The 24,404-nt window shown below is 36.4% G+C and overlaps 1 protein-coding gene across 3 annotated transcripts in view; it reads left to right on the top strand.

Moving 5' to 3' along the window:
* The window catches only part of USP34 (ubiquitin specific peptidase 34), a 297,846-nt gene that overhangs the window by 178,702 nt on the left and 94,740 nt on the right, over window positions 1-24,404 (top strand). For all 3 annotated transcript variants that reach the window (XM_032176545.2, XM_032176542.2, XM_032176541.2), the window contains exons 28-38: window positions 3,688-3,788; window positions 3,980-4,189; window positions 8,474-8,599; window positions 10,094-10,216; window positions 10,352-10,435; window positions 11,861-11,947; window positions 16,543-16,743; window positions 20,430-20,512; window positions 21,962-22,002; window positions 22,141-22,265; window positions 24,165-24,317. In XM_032176545.2, coding sequence (XP_032032436.1) covers window positions 3,688-3,788; window positions 3,980-4,189; window positions 8,474-8,599; window positions 10,094-10,216; window positions 10,352-10,435; window positions 11,861-11,947; window positions 16,543-16,743; window positions 20,430-20,512; window positions 21,962-22,002; window positions 22,141-22,265; window positions 24,165-24,317 — 1,334 coding nt within the window. The remainder of the gene's footprint in view (window positions 1-3,687; window positions 3,789-3,979; window positions 4,190-8,473; window positions 8,600-10,093; window positions 10,217-10,351; window positions 10,436-11,860; window positions 11,948-16,542; window positions 16,744-20,429; window positions 20,513-21,961; window positions 22,003-22,140; window positions 22,266-24,164; window positions 24,318-24,404) is intronic.

Here is a 24,404-nt window from a genome sequence, read left to right on the forward strand (position 1 = left end):
CTCGAACTCATGACCTCATGATCGGCCCGCCTCGGCCTCCGAAAGTGCTGGGATTACAGGCGTGAGCCACCATACCCGTCTTACGTCTGCAAAATTTTTAAAATTTATTTTATTGGAGTTGTAAAGGGAAAAAATTGCATGTGTGTTTTCAGTATTCAATTATAAATCAAGAGTTTTTAAGATTTCATTTTGTCTTGAAACATTAGTATTTTTTTAAAAGGTAGAAATTCTATTTAGAACTGATAAGGAAGAAGCAGTTCTTATTTTAAAAAGATCTCAAAAGTAGTAAAAAATAGAAAGCAGCTCAATGTATTATAAAATCCATTTCAGCCGTAATAGTCAACATTAATGTGTTGTCATTGTCCATCCAGCGTGCTATATAAAAATACCATAAACGGGGGTAGCTTATAAACAAAAAAAATTTATTTCTCATGGTCTAGAACCTGGGAATTCCAAGATGAAGGTGCCAGCAGATTCAGTGTCTAGTGACAGCTTTGTCATAGATGGTGCTTTATTGCGTCAAAGGCTCCAGCAAGCTCCTTTGAGCCTCTTTTATAGGGACACCACTCCCATTGATGGAGGACTCTGCCTAATATCTAATAACCTCCGAAAGATCCCACCTCCAAATATCATCACCTTGGAAATTAGGATTCGACATACAAATTTGGGGAACACATGTATTCAAACCATAACACTTGTCATTAACACATAGAATATTGGCCTATCTCACATCAAATACAGGCCAGTATGCTAAATAAAATGCTAGTCATTGCAGTTCTCTTTTGGAACAAAGTTACACATGCTTTATTAGAGTAGCAATTAATCATGACTAAGAGTGTTTTAATATTGCAAGTATTAATCATTACATTTGATTGTCTCATCAAGTTAGACATTTAATAAAAATCTACCAAAGTATTGCCAGGCGCGGTAGCTCGTGCCTGTAATCCCAAGGCTTTGAGGCCAAGGCAGGCAGATCGTTTGCGGTCAGGAGGTTGAGACCAGTCTGGCCAACATGACAAAACCCTGTCTCTACTAAAAATACAAAAATTAGCTGGGCCTGGTGGTGTGCACCTGTAATCCCAGCTACTTCGAAGGCTGAGGCATGAGAATCGCTTAAGCCCAGGAGGTGGAGGTTGCAGTGAGCCGAGATCATGCCATTGCACTCCAGCCTGGACGACAGAGCGAGACTCCTCAAAACAAAACAAAACAAAACAAAAAAAACTACCGAAGTATTAATGGCTCACGCCTGTAATCCCAGCACTTTGGGAGGCTGAGGCGGGCAGATCACGAGGTCAAGAGATCAAGACCATCCTGGCTAACATGGTGAAACCCCATCTCTACTAATAATACAAAAAATTGGGCATGGTGGCGGGTGCCTGTAGTCCCAGCTACTTGGGAGGCTGAGTCAGGAGAATGGTGTGAACCCGGGAGGCGGGGCTTGCAGTGAGCTGAGATCGCACCACTGCACTCCAGTCTGGGCGACAGAGCGAGACTGTGTCTCAAAAAAAAAAAAAAGTTTAATACGGAATTTGTGTCCATCCAGTAGCCAAAGCTTTTCTTAATGAATACGCTGCTTTATAAGCATTTACTTTTCTTCTAGTTTTGTATAATACAAAATGATTTGAATAAAGTAAAATATACTATAAAATGGTATCGCTATTATTCAGTTATAATTTGTAACCAACATGATGAATAGGACACTAAAGAAATCAAGTATACAATAGCAATTTTAAGATGTTATGATATTCTGCCTGGGCCGTGGTGGCTCATGCCCATAATCCCAGCACTCTGGGGGGCCGAGGCAGGCGGATCACCGGAGGTCAAGAGTTCGAGACCAGCCTGGCCAACATGGAGAAACCCGTCTGTACTAAAAACACAAAAATGAGTTAAGTGTGATGGTGCACGCCTGTAGTCCCAGCTATTCAGGAGGCTGAGACTGGAGAATTGCTTGAACCCAAGAGTCAGAGGTTTCAGTGAGCTGAGATTGAGCCACTGCACTCCAGCCTGGGTGACAGAGTGAGACTCCGTCTCAAAAAAAAAAAAAAATTTAAGATAATATGAGGTCTTTGTGAAATGTGAGAATGAAACTTTTGGAGATAAGTGAACAGCTGAGTAAATTGAAATAGCATGTCTCTGTACCGAATATTGTAAAGATGTTAGGTAAATTTATTTTTTAAAATGTTCTGTCAATAATTCCAATGTAATTTTTGTTTAAAATTTGAGGAAATTACTGTGAAGTTATCTGTATGAATAAGCTAAGCAATATTAGAAGTTCTGGGAGGTCAGTAAATTGGCACTTTACAAAAAAAGTAAAAGAAAAAAAGAGTTCTGGGAGAAAAATTCAAAAGGATAATAGAAAGTTGAACTTCTGTACTAGCTATATAAACATTAAACCATAATATGATTTTGGTGTGGGAATTGTTAAATGATACAGAATGGATACTGAAAATTAGTCATATATGACTTGTTCAGTTTGGGGAAAGAAAAACCCCTTCTTTTTCTAATACTTAGGATATGTTTAAAATATTATATCTGTATTAACAAATGGTAGGAAAATTTAGAAGGAAATAGGATTGAATGTTTGTCAAACCATTTTGAGGGCCAAGATTGAGGGCTAGAAATAATGAGAAAGGGAAAGAATCATAGATTTAGCAATGATTACCAATTTAGTTATAAAAAAAATTGTGCTTAAGGCAAATTGCCAATGTGACTCATCTTGGAAGAAAAACATATTCCTTCTGTGTTTGAAATATTTTTCCACAGACCTTTTATATTTATGTGAAGGGAAAGGTGATTTTAAAATGTTATGTGTCATTATGAAAAGCAATAGCCTTACCCCACTCATTTTTCTTGAAAGTAATTGTTTAGTGTGTGTTCAGTGGAGTTTTTCTATATTGAATGAAATTTAGCAATATTTTAAAAGTTTAAATTATTCATCAGACATTTAATTTTGCTTAATTTTCCTGCTCTAATCATTTTTTTCCCCAAAAAAGTTGTACGTTATACAATACTTAATTTGAATGTCTTCTTCATTTTAGTGCCTGGCATGCATGTGTGAATAAAACACCTCTGCCCTTGTGGAACTGGGAATTTGTCATTCTTCCTTTCCTTTTCCCTTATTTTTTTTCTTTCTTTCTTTCCTTTTTCCTTCCCTTTTTCCTTTCCTTCCCTCTCTTTTTTCTCCTCACCCTCCCTTCCCTTCCCAGATAACAAATAATGAGGCGTTAACCAGTGCTTTAAAGAAAGATAAAGCAGAGTAAAGGGTTAATGGTGAAATGAAGCTTTTAGATTGGGCGGTAAGGAAAAAGCTCCCATTGGATGAGAGACTTGAAAGAGGTGAGAAAATAAGTATCTTGAATTCCTGGAGAGGAATCTTAGTTCTCGAGTTGGTAATATACTTGTTATTTTCAAGAAAGGGCAAGGAGGCCAGTTGGCTGAACATAGTGTGAGGTAGGGAAGATGGTGGGAAATGAAGTTGAAGGTGTAGGCAGCAAAAAGGACTTAATGCATTCTAGAAATAACTATCCTCAATCTATTGAGTTTTCTGTCTTTACCTTAGATCTGGAGGGTTGGAATTACATTTAAACTTAACATGTAGTGTGTTTAATTGCTACAACTACATATTCTTATCAGCAAGTAAGTTAATTCTTAAAAACAAATTCATTTCCATGTTTTGCTGTTTTTAAGGAGGCCTCATGGGACCTGTCAGGATGATCTCATCTGGACACGAGTTAACAACAGATTATGATGAAAAAGCACTTCATGAGCTTGGTTTTAAGGATATGCAGGTACATATATAAAACGTGGTTTGAATTTTAATGATCTGTTTATAATCAGTTGAATAGTCACAGATGTGACTATTCAACAGCTCTTATTGCTTTGTTATATTAAAATTTTAAGTGATTATATACTTCAGATTTACTGTTTTATTAAACTAAAAGCTTGATATGCATAAATTTTTTTTTGCTGTTTTTTATAGATGGTATTTGTATCTTTGGGTGCACCAAGGAGAGAACGGAAAGGGGAAGGTGTTCAGCTGCCAGCATCTTGCCTCCCACCCCCTCAGAAGGACAACATTCCAATGCTTTTGCTTTTACAAGAACCTCATTTAACTACTCTTTTTGATTTATTAGAGATGCTTGCATCATTTAAACCACCCTCAGGAAAAGTGGCAGTGGATGATAGTGAGGTGACTATGTTTCATTTTCACAAATCTTGTTTTGTGTCTCATTTGAGAGCATATAGTAACTTTAATAAAACTATAGTTTATATAACGTTATAAAGTATATAATTTTCTCTCCTTTTTTTTTTTTCGTTTTGTTTTTTGAGACGCCATCTCACTCTGTTGACCAGGCTGGAGTGCAGTGGCAGGATCTCAGCTCACTGCAAGCTCCATCTCCCGGGTTCATGCCATTCTCCTGCGTCAGCCTCCCAAGTAGCTAGGATTACAGGTGTGTGCCACCACGCCCGGCTAATTTTTGTATTTCTAGTAGAGATGGGGTTTCACTATGTTGGTCAGGCTGGTCTTGAACTCCTGACCTCATGATCCACCCACGTCGGCCTCCTAAAGTGCTGGGATTACAGGCATGAGCCACCATGCCTGGCCCTCAGTAATCTTTTAAGAGTAGTAAAATTGGGCTGGGGTGGTGGCTCATGCCTGTGATCCCAGCGCTTTGGGAGGCTGAGGTGGGCAGATCACAAGGTCAGGAGTTCAAGACCAGCCTGACCAACATGGTGAAACCACGTCTCTACTAAAAATACAAAAATTAGCTGGACATGGGCCGTGTGCCTGTAATCCCAGCTACTTGGGAGGCTGAGGCAGGAGAATCGCTTGAATCCAGGAGGCAGAGGTTGCAGTGAGCCAAGATCGTGCCACTGCACTCCAGCCTGGGTGACTGAGCGAGACTCCGTCTCAAAAAAAAAAAAAAAAATTACTGTTTTTAATACTTTGGTCTAGAAAGGGCTCTCTGAGGGAGACATATATAATCTGAGCTAGAAGGATGAAAAGCTAGTTAGAAAGATGAGAAATGGTCTAGATAGAGTAATCTGGAGAAAGGGTTTCTGGAGAAACGCTTGATATAAGGAGTTAGGCAAGTTTAGGAATTGTTAGAGCTAGAAAGGAGAATGTGGAAGAGGATGGGAGAGTAGAATGGGAGGAATGAGATTGGAAAGGTAGGCAGAGTGAAATAATGTAAACCTTGTGCGTCATTGTGAGTCATTTCCATTTTACTTAAAGTGGACATCATTAGAAGATTTTAAACAGAGGATAAACACATGTTCTGATTTTTGTTTTATACCTTAGAAGTTTCTTTGGCAAAAGTAACAAAGTCAGTAAAGCATTTGATATACGAGTCCAGGAACGAGTTGCCCTGGAATAGGATGGCAGCAGTGGAAATAAATCGACAGGTCAAAACAACATCACTTGGTGGTGGTTTGGGTTTTAGGAGTAGGGAATGAAGAGGAGAAGGAAGACAGAAATGGCATTGGGTTTCTGGCTTGTGCAACTGGGTGGATTCCATTTGAGCTGGAGGATAGATGGATGCCTGAGGAACATCAAGTAGAGATGTCAGGTAATCACTTGGATATATAAGTATGGAGCTCAGAGAAAAAAGGTATAGTCTAGAAAAATGGTTTGCGGCTTATCACTATAAAGATGCCATTTATTTTATTATTATTTTTGTTTTCGTGAGACATGGTCTCAGTGTGTCACCCAGGCTGCGGTGCAGTGGTATGATCGTAGCTCAGTGTAGCCTTGATCTCTCAGGTTCAAGTGATCCTGCTGCCTCAGCCTCCTGAATAGGTGGAACTCCAGGCACATGCCAATGTGCCTGGCTAATTTTTTAATTTTTTTGTAGACATGGTCTGTCTATGTTGCCCAGGTCGGTTTCAAACTCCTGGCTTCAAGCGATCCTCCCACCTCAGCCTCCCAAAGTGCTGGGATCATAGGCATAAGCTGCTGTGCTCAGCCTGAAGATGGCATTCAGAGGCAAGAGTATGTATGATATCACCTAAAGGAGCCATATTCAATCCACTAACTTTTAAAACAATGCCTTTAAATGGGCTTATTCTGAGACCTTTTCATGTATTCATGTAGCTTATGCAGTGAATCACAATTTTGAGATTGAGAGGCAGGTAAAATGGTGGTATTTTGATGGTTTTCTCTGTGTTAGGCTAGTATGCTTTTCTTTCTTCCCCAAGATTAAGTGACTTCTTCCCATTTCCATGATGTGTTTGATAATGGATGCACTGGGCTGCCATTGAGCCTTCTGTTTGTTACACCTCAGTTTCTCACGTGGTAGTACATTCTTAAATTCCCAAGAAATCTCCATTGTTTTTTCAAGCAGAATAATCATTAATAGGTGCCCATGAAACCTCCATTTTCTCACCTAGTGCTAGTTGTTCTGTTCCATGTATTAGGGGAATAATGTGAGGAGGGGGACAAAAACTTGCAGAAGGTTTTTTCAAAAGAGGAATTGTTCAAATTGGGTCCAGCTACTGTTAAGAGTGAAGAGAAAAGCATTACAGATTTTCTTCATTAAGAAAGCAAATGACATGTTTGAGGAACTGGGAATACAAGCATAGTGTAATTTAAATACTAGGACAGAAAGGTAGACTGTAACCTGTACCACAAAAGGACCTAAATGATTTTTTTAAATCCATCATTATGGCTGGTTTTAAGCAGCAGAATGAGCTCTTTTCTGGGCTTTTAGAAACAAAATTTAGATGTTTGTGTGGAGGATTTAGTAGAGAAAACCAGGACCAGTGATAAGAGATCCTGGGCTGTTATGTCTGTTACGTTAGTCTGAGTAGTGAGACTTAAACCAAAGGGAAAGCATTTCATTGTTTCAGCAGATTTTTTTTTTTTTTTTTTTTTTTTTTGAGACAGAGTCTCACTCTGTCCTCCAGGCTGGAGTGCAGTGGTGTGTTATCGGCTCACTGCAACCTCCGCCTTCCAGGTTCAAGTGATTCTCCTGCCTCAGCCTCCTGAGTAGCTGGGACTACAGGCGCACGCCACCACGCCCAGCTAGTTTTTTTTTTTTTTTGTAGTTTTGTAGAGACAGGGTTTCACTCTGTTAGCCAGGATGGTCTTGATCTCCTGACCTTGTGATCCGCCCGCCTCGGCCTCCCAAAGTGCTGGGATTCCAGGTGGGAGCCACTGTGCCCAGCTGCAGATATTTTATTGAATCTTATTTTTGGCAGGTTGATAACAGGGATTCTTTGCTGAATAAGATAGGTTTGGCCCTGATGAGAGCTACACAAAAAAGTAAAAGTATCTTTACTATGTATGTCTCATGAGACTTTCAGTCATAGCAGAACATACTTATGCACACTTTGGAGATATTTTTCTTTCTAATCCTTTTTTGCATAGAGTTCAATATTTCTCTCTTTTTAATGGTTATTTACAAAGGAATGATGAGTTGTTTTATTGAAGAACTGAGTGCCATTTCCACAAGTATAGTGCAAGTGTTACTCAAGGGTTGCTCCTCTGTTCATCAAGCTTGTGAAAGACCAAATTTACCTTGAAACTTTCTAAGATTTCCTTGACATTGGAGAATTGCTTGAACCTGGGAGGTGGAGGTTGCAGTGAGCCGAGATCGTGCCATTGCATTCCAGCCTGGGCAACAAGAGCAAAACTCCATCTCAAAAAAAAAAGATTTCCTTGCCACCAAAGTTTACCATCTTTCTGCTATTATACCAAAAGAACTAAGTTTCTTTTTATAGGCTTATAGAATATCCCTAGACCATGTTATACCAAAGAATCACTATGATAGTAGCAGTAGTAATAAATTAATATACTCCGTGGAAAATACCAAAACTGTCAATTTAGTTTTTACTCTTTTTACCTCTCAGGGTGATACTTTAATTTTTTTTTAATTGCTGATTTCGTAAATGGTTTTTGAAACGTTATTTAGCTTACTCTTGCCTTAGCAAGTTTCGGAACTCAGATTTAACAAATGATAATGGAAGAAAATAGTTCTCTAAAATTGTTTGCTTTCTTCTTAATGTCTGCTCATCTGAGACTGAAAAATGAGGTTTAGATTAGCAAAATAAGAGAAACGGGCTCTTTTCCTAAATGGAAGTTCAAGGATTTAATTCACCAAGTCTTTATTGTGCTTAGAATAGTGACCGTGACTTGCAAAATGGAAATAGATGATAGTCATGTTGAAATTTGTTAGAATGGCCTTTAAACAGATGTTTTCACTTTTATTTCAAAAGTTTCCTGAGGAACATGATCAGTCTTAGAGGAAAGCTTTTCTAGAAAAATGTTCAGTAAGAAGTTGAAAAAACACTGCTTGGCTATTAATTTTCTCAAATATTATGTATCATATAACAAATGTTTCATTTCTCACTTTTCAAAAAGTGAGGCTAAAAACTATTAGCAAATTTGATAATTATTTTACTCAAAAATTTGAACTTAAAACTTTTTCTTTTCTGATCTGTTTTGATAAAGCAGTTGTTCTTATTTGTGTAGAGCTTACGATGTGAAGAACTTCATCTTCATGCAGAAAATCTGTCTAGGCGGGTCTGGGAGCTACTGATGCTTCTTCCTACATGTCCTAATATGTTGATGGCATTCCAGAATATCTCAGATGAGCAGGTGAGCCCACAAAATCACTTTACTCTCCTAGAGGCTGTTACCAGTTTATATTCCTATTGACAGTGTAGAAGATTGCCTGTTGATGTACCCTCAGTAAATCTGGATATAGTTTTACCCATATAATAGGTAAAAAGTGCCACTTCATTTTAATTTTCATTTGTTTATTTAGTGAGGGTGAATAATATATCAGAGGCTAAATGTAAGATGAAGATGTTTTCTAAAATTATTGACATTTTATATTAGTGTTTTTTCATATTACGGTATGCTTTTAATATTGTTTTTTATTCTTAGCAACAAAAAGTAATGTTTAGAGAAAATACACAGAGGTGAAATGATGTGCATCAGTATTTGTTTTGTATGCTTATACAAATTAACTGACGGAATTGGAGAAACTTAGGCAAATTTAATATCTGTGTGGTAATTTTTTTTCCGTATGGACACCACCTCACATGTGTGTGGGGTATCTTTGTAAAGTCTTTAACATTAAAGACGGTTTTTATTTATTTATTTATTTATTTTTGAGATAAGGTCTTACTCTGTTACCCAGGCTGGAGTACGGTGGTGTGGTCTCAGCTCACTGCAACCACAACCACGAGGGCTCAAGTGATCCTTCCTCCCCCCACCTTCCCCAGTAGCTGAGACCATAGGCGTGTGCACCATGCCTGGCTCATTTTTGTATTTTTAGCAGAGACAGGGTTTCACCATTTTGGCCAAGTTGATCTATAACTCCTGACTTCAAATGATCTGCCCACCTCAGCCTCCCAAAATGCTGGGATTATAGGCATGAGCCACTGCCCCTGGCTTAAAGATTGTTTTTAAAATTTGTATAATAAGTAGTTTATTTGAGGAGATCTCTGAAAGAACTCCTATAGGATGAATGAAAAAATAAATGTCCTAATGTTATGCTAATTCTAGGATTTGGAACATTATCATGTGATTTTGGGAGATCCAATATCTCACAAGGCTTGGAAGTGAAAAAGATGGGCTCTTCAAAATGCCAAATGATGACTTACAGTAGCACTAGTAATAGCATTTCAAAGATGCACATTAAGTGTGAATTACATTATTTCATGAATTGACAGTAGAAAACAGCAGTGTTCCTGACTTCATATATTTGTATAACTTTTGAATACCTAGTTGTAACTATTAAGTACAGACATTTAATTCATCACCATCTTTAGAAGTTTACCTACTCAACTAGATTACAGTGTTGTTTCGTCTTTTAATTGGGAAGATTAACAGTTAGTTAATTATTTTCCCATGCTGCTGTTTGTATATTAATTTTATTGGTTTTATTTTCAGAAAATTTAATGAATAATTGATGTTTTAAGCATACCATTTGTACCAATTGTATAACTAGTCTTCATATGTTTTAATATGTTTCAAAGTATATATAATATTTTGAGTTTTTATGTAGTGTTAGTTTGTTTAAAGTTTTTCTTTTTTGTGTTCCCTGAGTAAGTTGGCTTGAGAAACATGTTTTTCTAATTTAAGAGTAATGATGGATTTAATTGGAAAGAACTTCTCAAAATTAAGAGCGCCCACAAGCTATTGTATGCTCTGGAAATTATTGAAGCACTGGGAAAACCTAATAGAAGAATAAGGAGGGAGTCAACGGTAATTGCATTTCCATTATTATCATTAAATGTTTGTGTTCTCTCTGGAGCAAAATTCTATAATGTATTGTCTTTTCCATTCTAGAATAATTCTTTCTTCCGCCATTCTGCCTTACTTTTTTTGCCTTTCTCATAGGGAAGTTACAGTGATCTTTATCCAGATTCAGATGATTCAAGTGAAGATCAAGTGGAAAATAGTAAAAATTCCTGGAGTTGCAAGGTTTGATCATATGTGTTTTTCAATGTATTGATAAAAATAATTTATCTCCAGTTTTTCAAAAGTGGGTACCATAATTCTTCATTGTTTTTAAACTAATATACTATTAAAATAAAGCATAGTTTAAAAATCCTGTATTACTTTAAGTTGCAATTATGTAAACAGATTATTTAATGCCTTGGTGCTCCTGTTTTTAGCTCTCATTTTCCCTCTGTTGAAATACTGTGAGAGGCCTGGCATGGTGGCTCACACCTGTGATCCAGCACTTTGGGAGGCTGAGACGGATGGATCACTTGAGGTCAGGAGTTTGAGACCAGCCTGGCCAACATGGTAAAACCCGTGTCTCTACTAAAAATGCAAAAATGAGCTGGGTGTGGTAGCACACCGCCCATAATCCCAGCTACCAAGGTGGCTGAGGCAGGAGAATCACTTGAACCCAGGAGGTGGAGGTTGCAGTGAGCTGAGATCGCACCACAGCACTCCAGCCTGGGCAGCAAAAAAAGATACTGAGAGGACATCCCAGTGTCTAGGACTAAATGGCTAATGGAACAGAAAGATGTTTATAGGCTTTTTCAAGTGTGTGTGTGTGTGTGTGTGTGTGTGTGTGTGTGTATAAAATTTTTTTTTTTTTGAGACGGAGTCTCGCTCTGTCACCCAGGCTGGAGTGCAGTGGCACGATCTCTGCTTGCTGCAAGCTCCGCCTCCCAGGTTCACGCCATTCTCCTGCCTCAGCCTCCCGAGTAGCTGGTACTACAAGTGCCCGCCACCACACCCGGCTAATTTTTTTGTATGTTTAGTAGAGATGGGGTTTCACCATGTTAGCCAGGATGGTCTTGATCTCCTGACCTCGTGATCCGCCCGCCTCAGCCTCCCAAAGTGCTGGGATTACAGGCGTGAGCCACTGCACCCGGCCTCAAGTGTATATTTTTTTAAATTCTTGTTTGTTTTATTTTGTTTTGTTTAGGACAGGGCTCACCTTGTCACCCAGGCTGGATTGCAGTGGCATGATCATGGCTCACTGCAGCCTTGACCTCCTGGGTTCGAGTGATCCTCCTGCCTCAGCCTCCCTAGTAGCTGAAACTATAGGCACAAGCCACCATACCCGGCCAATTTTTTTTATTTTTTGTAGAGATGAGGTCTTCCTGTGTTGCCTAGGCTGGTCTCAAAGTCCTAACCTCAAGCCATCCTCTGGCTTTGGCCTCCCAAAGTGCTAGGATTACAGGCATGAACCATTGCACCCACCCTTAAATTCTTGAAAGTAGGCTTTATCTTATTATTTTGTCTAGAAATTATTTTGGTAATTTAAATGAAAGAATAATTGTGTAAATAAAAGATGTAATAGTTTTCATATCCATTTACTGAATCAACAAGCATTATTGCATTATATATCTGCTTTTCTCTTACTATTACTTTCACAATTGCCTACAGTTTGTTGCTGCTGGAGGGCTTCAACAGTTACTAGAAATTTTTAATTCTGGAATTCTAGAGCCTAAAGAGCAGGAATCATGGACTGTGGTAAGTGCAAATTTACGGTTTCAACTAGTTACAGTAGTTATCCCATTTGAAACACTTCCATTTCATCAGCAAGTGTAGCTTTTGCCATATAGTTCCTTACAATAAAGTATGGAATATAGCAGAAATGAATTTAAAAATACAGAGTTTGATAAACTAATTAGGAATAAGTGTTTTCCATGTTATCTGTATTAAAAAATTCTTCTGATAAAATTAATTACTCTAAACTCTGGCCAGTTCATAAACATGTTTCCTTTAGGTTGATAAATTATATATTAATATTTATATAAAGTTTGGTCGCTTTTTAAAAATTTGGTTTACATCTTAGGTTTTTTAAAAAACTTTGTTTTATTTTGTTTTGATCATTTCTTCCTTTATAGTAGTAATAATAAAAAATGTGTTTCCAGACCATGTTGACTGGCTTACATTGAGATGGATACAGAAATTGAGAGTAAGCCTCTAGAAATTTTTATAGCAATTAGACATTGTTGCTGTATTTTTATAATATTTTACAAAAGTATTGGTCCTCAACAAAATGGAATTTTTTTTCTGTGAACTTGCATAAAAAATTGGAAATTTTTAAAAATGTTAACTTTACTACCGTGATTTGAAGAAGTACTATATATGTAAATAAAATTGCTTGTAGAATGTTTAAATCTTAATAATGATATACAAAACCACACAGGCCAGTTTCAAGCTCATTGTAAAGGACATTCCATTTTCTTCCATCAAAGCAGTTTAGCGTTATCAAACATTGAATTCAAATATTTTCTTAGTTCCTGTGGTTTTTTTGTTTTGTTTTGCTTTTTTTGAATTGCCTTCTAACCTAGGAGTCAGGTGTAATGATTTGACATCAAGTAATCTTATGTCTAAATTTTTTAGCTCATCAGCTATTGTCAGTGTTAGTTTATTTTACATGTGGGCCAAGACAGTTGTTGTTCTTCCAGTGTGGCCCAGGGAAGCCAAAAGATTGGACACCCCTATGCTAAAGGTTTTCTCTGTTTGTTTTTCTTGAAATTATGAATGCTTTCCTGAAGTATTACTAAAAACATTTTATTGCCAATATGTGGTTTATTGTAGCTTTATAATGCCCAAGATGCAAAGCATGTCTAAGATAGAAATTGCTTTCAGGTCAACTGGTATTTCCTGTTTATAATGCATCTCTCTTAATATTATGAAATACTTCTAAGTTCAGGATTGTTCTTGTTTCTTATTTTTTTTTTTCTTTTCAAGTGAGTTTAGTTGAAGTATACGTTTAAAATTTTTTTTGAAATATAGTTAACATGCAATCAATGTACTCTTCCAAAATGTACTGTTTTTACTATATTCACAAAGTTGTGGGACCATGACCAGCATCTAATTCCAGAACAGTTGTATCCCCTCAAAAGAAACCTCCCCACAAACGCTTTAGCCCTAGGCAACCACCATTATAGTCTGCTTTCTATTTCTGTGGATTTGCCCATTCTGGACATTTCCTATAAATGGAACCATACAATATATGGTCCATTGTGACCAGTTTCTTTCACTTAGCCTATTTTCAAGATTCATCCTTGGAAGTAGCAAGTATCAATAATTCATTTTTTTATAATTATATTACATGTTTATCCATTCACCAATTGAGAAGCATTTGCGTTATTTCTACACTTTGACTATTGTGAGCATTTGTTTATGAGTTTATGCATAGATAATACATTTTCACTTCTTTTTGGCATATATGCTTAGGAGTGGTATACCTTGCCAATACTTAAGTGGTATTTTATTGTGATTTCTAACATTTACATTTTCCCAATGCTAAGGATCTTGAGCAGCTTTTTATGTGTCTGTTGACCATTCATAAGCATGTATGCATGTATGTGTGTGTGTATACATATATATACACACACACATTCGTTCATACATCTTTGGTGAAACGTTTGTTCAGTCACAGCTGAATCTAGGGAGTAGAAGATTGATGAGTTGGTGAACATTTGCGTTGTTTCCAGTTTGGGGCTATTATCAATAGTGTTGTTATAAACAGTTGTGCCCTGGGTATAGAGTGCAGTTTCTGGGTCCTGTGGTAACTTCTAACTTTTTGAGGAATTTCCAAACAGTTTACCAAAGCTGCAACATTCTACATTTCTACTAGCGATGTGTGAAGGTTCCAGTTTTTCCACATCCTTTCCAAGACTTGTTAGTGTCTCTTTTATTTTAGCTATCCTAGTGTGTAAAGTGGTACCTAGTTGTGGTTTTGATTTGCATTTCCTTGGTGACTAGTGAGGCCGAACATCTTTCCATGTGCTTATTGGCCACTTGTTTATCTTTGGAGTAATGTCATTTCACATCCATTGCCCACTTTTAATTGGGTTGTCTTTTTGTTGATTTGTTAGAATTCCTTATGTATTTCAGATACTGATTCCTTACAGTGCATGTGATTTACAAATATTTTCTCCCATTCTATGGGTTGCCTTTTTCTCTTTCTTGAGAGCACCCTGTGATTTACAAAAATTTGTAATTTTGATGAAGTCTAGTGTCTCTGTTTTCCTTTGTGCTTGTCGTTTTTGTGTTGTATCTACAAAACCATTACTTAATCCCCTTACACAGAGATTGATGACTATGTTTTCTGTTAAGAGGTTTCTGGTTTTAGCTCTTATTTTTTAGGTCTTTGGTCCATTTTAAGTTAATTTTTGCATATCATGTGAGGTTGCAGTACACTTTTCATGTAATAAATAATGCACTCATTTTAAAGGGTGACTTTTGAAAAATGTTTATGTAATGCTCTAACATCCAAACAAAGAATATTTCCATTACTTAAGAAGTTCCGTCCTGCAGTTTTGCTATTAATTTTTCTTCCTCCACTTTCTGTTACAATAGATGAGATTTTCATTTTATAAAATTTCATGTAATTGGATCAGTGCAATATGTACCATTTAGTATCTGGCTTCTTTTATTCAGAATGCTTTTTGAGGTTGTTAAATGTGTATCAGTAGTTGGTTCGTTTTCACTGCTGAGTAATATATTCGTTGTATAGGTATACCACAATTCATTTATCTACTCACCTATTGACATTTGAGTGGCTTATAGTTTTGGGTTATTAAAATAAAGCTTCTGTAAACATTCACATACAGGTCATTTGGTATATGTATGTTTTAATCTCTTGGATTAATACCAAGTAATGAAATTGCTAAATAATATGGTGAGTGTAAGATTAATCTTATAAGAAGATGCCAAACTGTTTTCCAAAGCATTTGTACTATGCAACATACGAGAATTTCATTTACTCCACATCTTTGCCAGAAGTTGATATGGCCAGGGTTTTAAACTTTGAGCTATTCTAGTGGGTATAGTAGTGTTATCTCATGGTGGCTTCACCTGTCCTTCCCTCATTGCTAATGATGTTTAGCATTATGTTGTGTGTTTGTTGATTGTGTATCTTCTTTTGTGAAATGTCTTAGTATATAGTTGTGAGATGGTCTTTTCCCTTAAACATTATGGAGAAGTCTTTCTCTGATGTGTGTGTGGGGACAAGCCCCCCACACATGCTGTGGCTTACTTTTTCATTATACTGACAGTATCTTTTAGGGGAGAGGTTTTAATTTTAATGAAATTTGTATCCAGTCTACAAATATTTGTTCCAAGGTCACAAAGACTTTTCTCCTCTGCTTTCTGTAAGTTTTATAGTCTTTTCTTTTACATTTAGGTCTATAACAATAAATTTTGAGTTTTGTGTATGCAGTATTGAATTTTTTTCCTTCTTCATGTGGCTATTTGGTTTTTATAGCACCAATTAGTTGAAAAGACTTTTTTTCTCTGAATTATCTTGCTATCTATCTCTCAGTTCAGTAATATAGTATTGCTATTATTGCAGGAAGAAAGTACCGTTTCTTTCTGGTATGTTTGTATAGGAATATATTTGGCAGTGCAATCAGGAGAGCAGGAGGTTAAGAACTATTAAAGAAAAAGCCGTGAAACTCTCATCTTATACATCAGTGATATTCTAATTAAAGTGAACTGTTACTAAAATTGAGCTTCCAGTCAGCTGTGAATTTTATTTTTTATACATGCTAAACAATATTTAAAACAATTTTTCAAATAAAATAAATGTTTATTTTTAATGTGGTTATGGAAAGTGCAAGATTTTCAGTTGAATTATTTTCTAGAATTACTAACAATTGCTTTGGTCCCTAAATATTAAGAGTTTGTGCCACTTGTTTGGAGAAACAGCATATAATACTTTGTTTCTCAGTTAATTTTATTGATAAGTAATATCCTTGTCATTTTAATTTTTAAAAAATTATAAATTATGAGCAGTATGTTTTTTCAAAAATCTCATAGCTGTCTATTACATATATTTTTATATTGCCTTCATTAAAGAAAAAGTGTCATTTCCATTTCATTAAATACATCTTGTATACCCTCTTTATTTCTAGATACTTTTTCTTCATTTTTATAAGATTGAATTGTTACTGACCATAATATTTGAGCAGCAAAATTTTTATATAGTACATGTTTAAGTACTAGCTATAATTATTTTTATTTTCTGGTCTTTTAATTTCAAAATTGTATTGTGGCCATTCTAAATTAATGAAAATAGGGAATTGACCATTTCTTCTCATTTACAGTGGCAGCTAGACTGTCTTGCTTGCTTGCTGAAGTTAATATGCCAGTTTGCAGTAGATCCATCCGATTTGGATTTAGCTTATCATGATGTCTTTGCCTGGTCTGGTATAGCAGAAAGCCATAGGAAAAGAAGCTGGCCTGGCAAATCAAGGAAGGCTGCTGGTGATCATGCTAAGGGTCTTCATATACCACGATTAACAGAGGTAAAGTGCAGAAGTTAATGCTTAATGATGAATTCCATTTATTTTTATAAACTGAAGAAATATGCTAATGCTTAAGAAATGTATTCTAGATTACTGTGACTTAACCTGACAGCTGAACTGATGGCATTGTTTTAAGGCAGTAGTGATTATGAAGCAGTAATGCTTTTCATTTCATCATCCAGAATGCAGAAATGAATCGTGCCATTTTAATATCTGTGAGACTGAATTTATTCTTTGAACTCAGTAATTTATATACTTTGAGGATGCATTTATGAAAACAGAAGCCATAGTTGGTATTTCAACATAGGAAATTTAAAATAGGGAATCAGTTTTACATGCATGTGTTACAAGGCTTTAAAAGTAAAAAGGAGTGGTGCGGTAACCCAGATAAGGAGCCATTTACCACCCCTAGATCTTGTGGAACATTAGGGAAGTGGTTGGGTTATCAGGAACTTAGAAGCTTGCAGGAGGGATCCTGTTAAACCAGGGTTTAGGCCTCTGAGAAAGCAGTTATGCTCTTATGCTCATCTGCTGTAAGATTCTCAGAGGGGACCTTATAAAGCTGGTGGTAGGAGTGCCTTAAAAAGCTGAAGGCTGAAACAAACTGTCTCTTCTAGGTAAATACTTTTAGATAAATGCTGACAGAAAAAAGAAAGGAGGAGTCTCTCAAGTATCCTAGACTGGCAGAACCTAATAGGAAGCCAACTGGCAAAGGAGGAATTTGGTTTTTGATATATTAGCCCTAGCCTAATAGAACAAGCGTATAAAAGGGTGGATTTGGAGGTGAAAGAAAATATAGTTGGCCCTTGAAAAATAGAGGAGTTAAGGATGCTGACCCTCCGTACAGTCAAAAATCTGTGTATAACTTTTGACTCCCCTAGAACTTAACTACTGATAGCCTACTGTTAACCAGAAGCCTTACCAATAACAGCAGTTGGTGAATGCATATTTTGTATGTTAATACTATTATATACTGTATTCTTAAAGTAAGCTAGAGAAAAGAAAGTGTTAAGAAAATCATAAAAGAAAATATATTTACTATTCTTCAAGTGGAAGTGGGTCATCATAAAGGTCTTCATCCTCATGGTCTTCACATTGATCAGGAAGTAGAAGAGAAGGAGGAAGGTGAGGGGTTGGTCTTGCTGCCTTAGGAGTGCCAGAGTTGGGAGAAAACCCAGATATAAGTGGATCTGTGCAGTTCAGACCTGTGTTGTTCAAGGGTCAACTGTATTAACCAGGACATCCAGCAATAAAAATAGAATCTTTTTGATTGTGGATTCTGTAATCAAATATTTGCCTTTCCAACATCTCCATCAGTGAGCCGAGAAGTACGGAGTGATCAAGGTGAGATTTTAGGGAGATCTCATTCTGTAACCTTTTGAGAACCTCACCTCATATCTACCCAAGAAACATCAAAGTAATGAATTGTTACTGGTAGATTGTGACGAACATAAGGTTAGAAAGTACTGGTATAAATGGAAACCTGAAGCAGATTTCCTTTTTGGAATTTTGGGGGTTAAATGGGAAAAGTGATCTCTGTCATTTTATATAAAATGAAATATATGCAGAGTACAATATAATCTGAATGTATTCTACAATATACTGTGTTGTGCACTACCACTTTAGTAACCTTACATTACTATAATGTTTTGGTCGTGTTTTTTTCAGAGTAAACTTTCCAGGTTATAATAATGCTCTAATTGTGATCCTTTCCATCAACTCACTAAATAATTTCAATGTTTATTGACCTTTATTGGCAATTTCCTTTTGAGATTTTAATACTATAAATATACATAAGTGTATGTGTAAAATACATATGCACATTTATGGAGGTTTATAGGTTATTGGTTTGTGTTTAAAAATAATATGCAACTACAAGCTTACTGAAAATTCATAATATACAAACGAACTTTTTCCGTAGTCATAGGTGACTACTCTTAATATCTTTTCATGTTATCTTTTCAGAGATTTTTTTCTACACACATGCCAGTGGTTTGGGGTTTTTTTTTTTTTGAGACGGAGCCTAGCTCTGTTGCCCAAGCTGAAGTGCACTGGCACCATCTCGGCTCATTGCAACCTCTGCCTCCTGTGTTCAAGCGATTTTCCTACCTCAGCCTCCAAGTAGCTGGGATTATAGGCACACGCCACCATGTCTGGCTAATTTTTGTATTTTTAGTAGAGACGGGGTTTTGCCGTCTTGGACAGGCTGATCTCAAACTCCTGACCTCAAGTGATCCGCCTGCCTCGGCCTCCCAAAGTGCTGGGGTTATAGGTGTGAGCCACCACGCCGGGCCAATGTTATTTTTTTTTTTATTTTAGAAAAGGTGTATATTATATAGTTTTTGCATGAGTTTATTTCCCAAAATAATTACAGCTTAGTATGTATATCTCAGATTTATGGAAATAAAAAATTTTTGTTGCCTTAATACCGAAGAGAGTCATCTAATGTTGATATACTGTAGGTAGTAAGGAAGAACACTAACTTATTTAAGAGTTTACCATCATTTTTCTGTGTGATCTTTTTAATAGTATTTTAAAAAGTTACTTGCAAAATTTAGCCTAAACATCAGTTTTTCTGGAAGCTTTCTCACTTCTGCCAGGGACAGGTTTAGTTGCTGCTCCCTTCTTTTGCTTATTTGCACATTGTATATACTTGTGTTAGCATGTTTTCTGTGGCTGCCTGCCCCAGTGCAGAAACAGTGCCTTATGAAGTATGTGCACAGAATGCCTTCCAACCTGCAGAATAAATTTAATAATTCATTAAGTTAGTGAATTATTTTCTCCCATTATATGAGGAAGAACTAGAACTGAGGAATTCCATATATATTGGGATCATGTAGCCTGAAGCTGAATGTTGAACCTCAGGATTTTGAATCTAGAATTCATGCTCTCTACCCGTGGTATATTATATTGCTTTTTTATTTTTATTTCAGAATGGTTGAGGAATCTATTACTACTTGATGTTTCTTTTTAAATATATTTTCTTCAAAAGTGAAAACATGTTTAATTATTCACCAACCCCTTCCCAAGAAACCACTGACATATATGTATTTCTTTCCCCCAATTCAGTGGTATGCAGAGAATCTATGAATCGAACATAAAGACTATTTTTGCCCCTATTTCTAAATTCTTAGTAATTTCTTTCTTTCTTTTTTTTTTTTTTTGAGACAGATTCTCATTTTGTTGTTCAGGCTGGAGTGCAGTGGCACAATCTCAGCTCACCGCAGCCACTGCCTCCCAGACTCAGGTGTTCCTCCCTTCTCAGCCTCCAAAGTAGATGGGACTATAGACATGCACCACACACCCAGCTAATTTTTGTTTTTTTTAGTGGAAACGGAGTTTTACTACATTGACCAGGCTAGTGTCAGATTTCTGGGCTCAAGCAATCCACCCACCTGAGCCTCTCATTGCTGGGAGATTACAGTGAGCCACCATACCCAGCCTACAGTTGCTGCTCTTAAGTGTGATTATAAAATTCTGGTTTTCTGATTCTTGGCATTTTTACAGTATTTTCAAAGAATTCTTAGGACATTCTTTATTGTGTTACAGATAAATATCAAAATAATTTGGAATTTTGGGTTAAAATTTTGTAATACACATCTCTTTAGTAACTAAATCATGAGTGCTTTTTGAGGGTTTTCCTTTTGCTGTATTTAAATATCTTTTAAAATGTTTTTGTTTTAAAGGTATTTCTTGTTCTTGTCCAAGGAACCAGTTTGATTCAGCGACTTATGTCTGTTGCTTATACGTATGATAATCTGGCTCCTAGGTATGCATTTTAAAATATATTTTATGTGTGTATGTATAGCAGGAATATAATGTTTTAAAACTTTATTTTGAAAAATTTTAAACTTAATAGAAAAATTTGGGGGATATTATGATGAAATCTCTTGTACCTTTCATCCAAATTTACATATTATTAACCTCTTGCTAAAATGTGTCTTGTATTTATGAGTCACGTATTTTCTGTGTATTTACATGTTTTCCTGAATCTTGTGAGACTGAATTACAGATATCATGACTGATTACCAGTACTTTGTTGTGTATCTCCTAAGACCAAGGAGATTTTCTTAATAGCTAGAGTAAAATTTTTAAATTTATAGAATTTAACATCGATATGTTATCTAACATATAGTTCATATTAAAATAATCCTATTGGTATTCTTTATAACAGTATTTTTCTTGCTTCAGGATCAACTAATTGTATTGCATTTAGTTGTCAGTTCTTCTGTTTCTTTTCATCAGAGATAACTTTCTCAGCCTTTCTCTCGTGATACATTTTCAAGTAATACAGGCCAATTATTTTATAGAGTACTTTTCAGTTTGAGTTTTCATGATTAGCCTTCATGATTAGATTCAGATTATATATTTTTTAAAGGAGTCTTAAGTTTAGACTGTAAATCATCATAACCTATGTGTTTGTCACACACATCTCTTTAGTAACTAAATCATGAGCACTTCTTGAGGGTTTACTTATTTCAGTCAATATTCTTTCATTCAAATTTTGTTTATTAAATCTGAAGTCATTTAGTATTTGCTGTAATAAGATTTTACCAGTGATTCTTTTATTTGGTTTGTTTATTTTGAAACATACAATATATTTTTATTGACTAGACACCCTGCTATGTAATAGATCTCAAAACTTCCTGCTCTATCTGGAACTTCGTACCCTTTGAGTTACACCCTCTGCCCCACCCCACCCTAGCCTACCCCACCCTCCAGCCTCTGGTAACCATTATTCTACTCTCTTCTTCAATGAGTTTGAGTCTTCTTCAGTGAGTCATTAAGTAAATGATAAAGAATATAAAATAAATAAATAATGGAGCTCTCTTAAAATATAGTTTCTTTTGCAAAAATTAGCTGGGTGTGGTGGCACATGCTTTGTAGTCCCAGCTATTGGGAGGCTGAGGTGGGAGGGCTGCTTGAGCCTGGAAGGTCAAGGCTGCAGTGAGCCATGATCATGCCACTGCATTCCAGCCTGGGCAACAGAGTGAGACCCTGTCTCCTGTCTTTTAAAACACACACACACACACACACACACACACACACACACTCACTCACACTCACACTCTCTCTCTCTCTCTCTCTCTCTCACTCACACACCCACTGCTTTCCTTTCTTTGGGGGGAAGTGATAACCTTAAAGGATATATGTTAATAGAATTATTTTTAATTCATTGCTGAATTTAATTGGTGGTGGTGATGTTTTTACTTTACAGAGTTTTAAAAGCTCAGTCTGATCACAGGTCTAGACATGAAGGTAAGGGTTCCACAAAGTTAACTTTTAATAAATAAAAACTTGAATAATATATTGGTATGTTTTACCTTTAATAATGAACATTGTGTTTTCATTTTAGCACAAACCTTTATAATGAACTGTTTTCTAATTTTTCTTTAGTTTCACATTATTCAATGTGGCTCTTGGTGAGTTGGGCTCATTGCTGTTCTTTAGTGAAATCTAGCCTTGCTGATAGTGATCATTTACAAGATTGGCTAAAGAAATTGACTCTCCTTATTCCTGAGGTAAGATAAAGATTGAAGGTTAGTACTGTTACTTTTTATATGTTTTCATGTTATTAGCATTGATAATAAAAGAGCTATGGAAGCAAATATGCATGAGTCCATAAATATATCACATTATCTGCTTAATCCTTTAAGGTCTAGAGTGTTTTGAACTATGTACAATGTTTAAGAACTTTTGACTATTATATATTATGTAGCATTTATATTTTTCTGAAATGTTTATAGAATGATTATTTTGCTTTGGATTAATAAAAAAAAACTTTTTCCAGGTAGTAGGAAGGGCTTGAGAATTTATTTTGGTAATTTATGTTTTAGGAAAGTTCTGTGGCCTTTTTTTTTCCTTTCTTTGAGACAGAATCTCCCTGTTCCCTGTGTCACCCAGGCTAGAGTGCAGTGGTGCAATCATGGCTCCCTGCAGCCTCAACCTCCTGGGAACAAGCGATCCTCTGGCTTCAGCCTCCCAAGTAGCTGGGACCATAGGTGCACATCACCATGCCTGGCTAGTTTTTTAACTTTTTTGTAGAGACAGGGTCTCGCTGTGTTGTCCAGGTTGGTCTTGAACTCCTGGTGTCATGTAATGCTCCTGCCTCGGCCTCCCAAACTGCTTGGGATTATAGGCATGAGCCACTGCACCCAGCCTGCGTTTTCTATTTAAGTAGAAATAGAGGCTAGAGAGACTACAAATAAATAAATGTTTTGCTTCCCATGTTGACACTGAGGCCAATATAATTTTTATTAGCCATATCTTGGCATTACTCACCTCATATTCCTGTGTGAAATAATAGAAACACACAATAATATATTTAGCTCCAAAGTCACTTATTTTTTAAATCTGCATTGTCTAATAATACTAGCTCTGGCTGGGCACTGTGGCTCACACCTGTAATCCCAGCACTTTGGGAGGCCGAGGTGGGTGGATCACATGAGGTCAGGAGTGCAAGACCAGCCTGGCCAACATGGTGAAACCCTGTCTCTACTAGAAATACAAAAAATTAGCTGGGCGTGGTGGCAGGTACCTGTAATCTCAGTTACTTGGGAGACTGAGGCAGGAGAATCGCTTGAACCCAGGAGGCAGAGGTTGCAGTGAGCCAAGATTGCGCCACTGCACTCCAGCCTGGAAGACGCTCAGAGCAAGACTCTCAAAAAAAAAAAAAAAAAAATCAGTTCTGGATATAATGCCATATATGTTCTTGTCCTGTCTCAGGTAACCATTTTGACATTTGGACAGTTTCTTTACAATCTATAGAATATTCCGATTGAAGTTGCTTCTGTGTTGCTTCTAGTTCTGAAAATATTTTATCCTCTTACTGTCTTGTAAATAACTTAAATGATTCTAAATGTCCTTATTCAATTATTCTTTGTATTTACCTGTTGTTCTTATTTTGTTTTGTTTCTGTTTTTATGGCCATGCTTTAGGATTTCTAAAATACTGTATTTATATATTATGGTATACTTTGAGATACTTTATTTGATCATGTGTAATTTACATGTATATATTTATGGGATTAGAACATTGTATTTATTAATTATTTTTGTGAGGCATAATCTTGTTCTGCCACCCAGTCTGGAGAGCAGTGGCATATCAGCTCACTGCAGCCTCTGCCTCCCTGGTTCAAGCAATTCTTGTGCCTGTCTCCAGAGTAACTGGGATGACAGGCGCAAGCCACCACACCCGGTTAATTTTTGTATTTTTTGTAGTGACAGGGTTTTGCCGTGTTGGCCAGGCTGGTCTCAGACTCTTGGCCGCAGGTTATCCTCCTGCCTGGGCCTCCCAAAGTGCTGGGATTACAGGCTTGCCCAGCAGAACATGTATTTAAAATCACCTAAAATTATTTCTGCTAACATATTAACTTTGTAATACTAACTCACACTGTTTGTGGAACTTTCTTTTTCATCTAGACTGCAGTTCGTCATGAATCATGCAGTGGTCTCTATAAGTTATCCCTGTCAGGGCTGGATGGAGGAGACTCAATCAATCGTTCTTTTCTGCTATTGGCTGCCTCAACATTATTGAAATTTCTTCCTGATGCTCAAGCACTCAAACCTATTAGGGTAAGATTTTACTGTTTAGAAGCAGTTTTTTTTTTTTGAAATTTCCTTTGCCTCAAGTTTACCATTGTAATATATCCTTAAAATTTT

This window comes from Hylobates moloch, unplaced genomic scaffold (assembly GCF_009828535.3).
Source record: "Hylobates moloch isolate HMO894 unplaced genomic scaffold, HMol_V3 SCAFFOLD_15, whole genome shotgun sequence".
NCBI lineage: Eukaryota > Metazoa > Chordata > Mammalia > Primates > Hylobatidae > Hylobates > Hylobates moloch.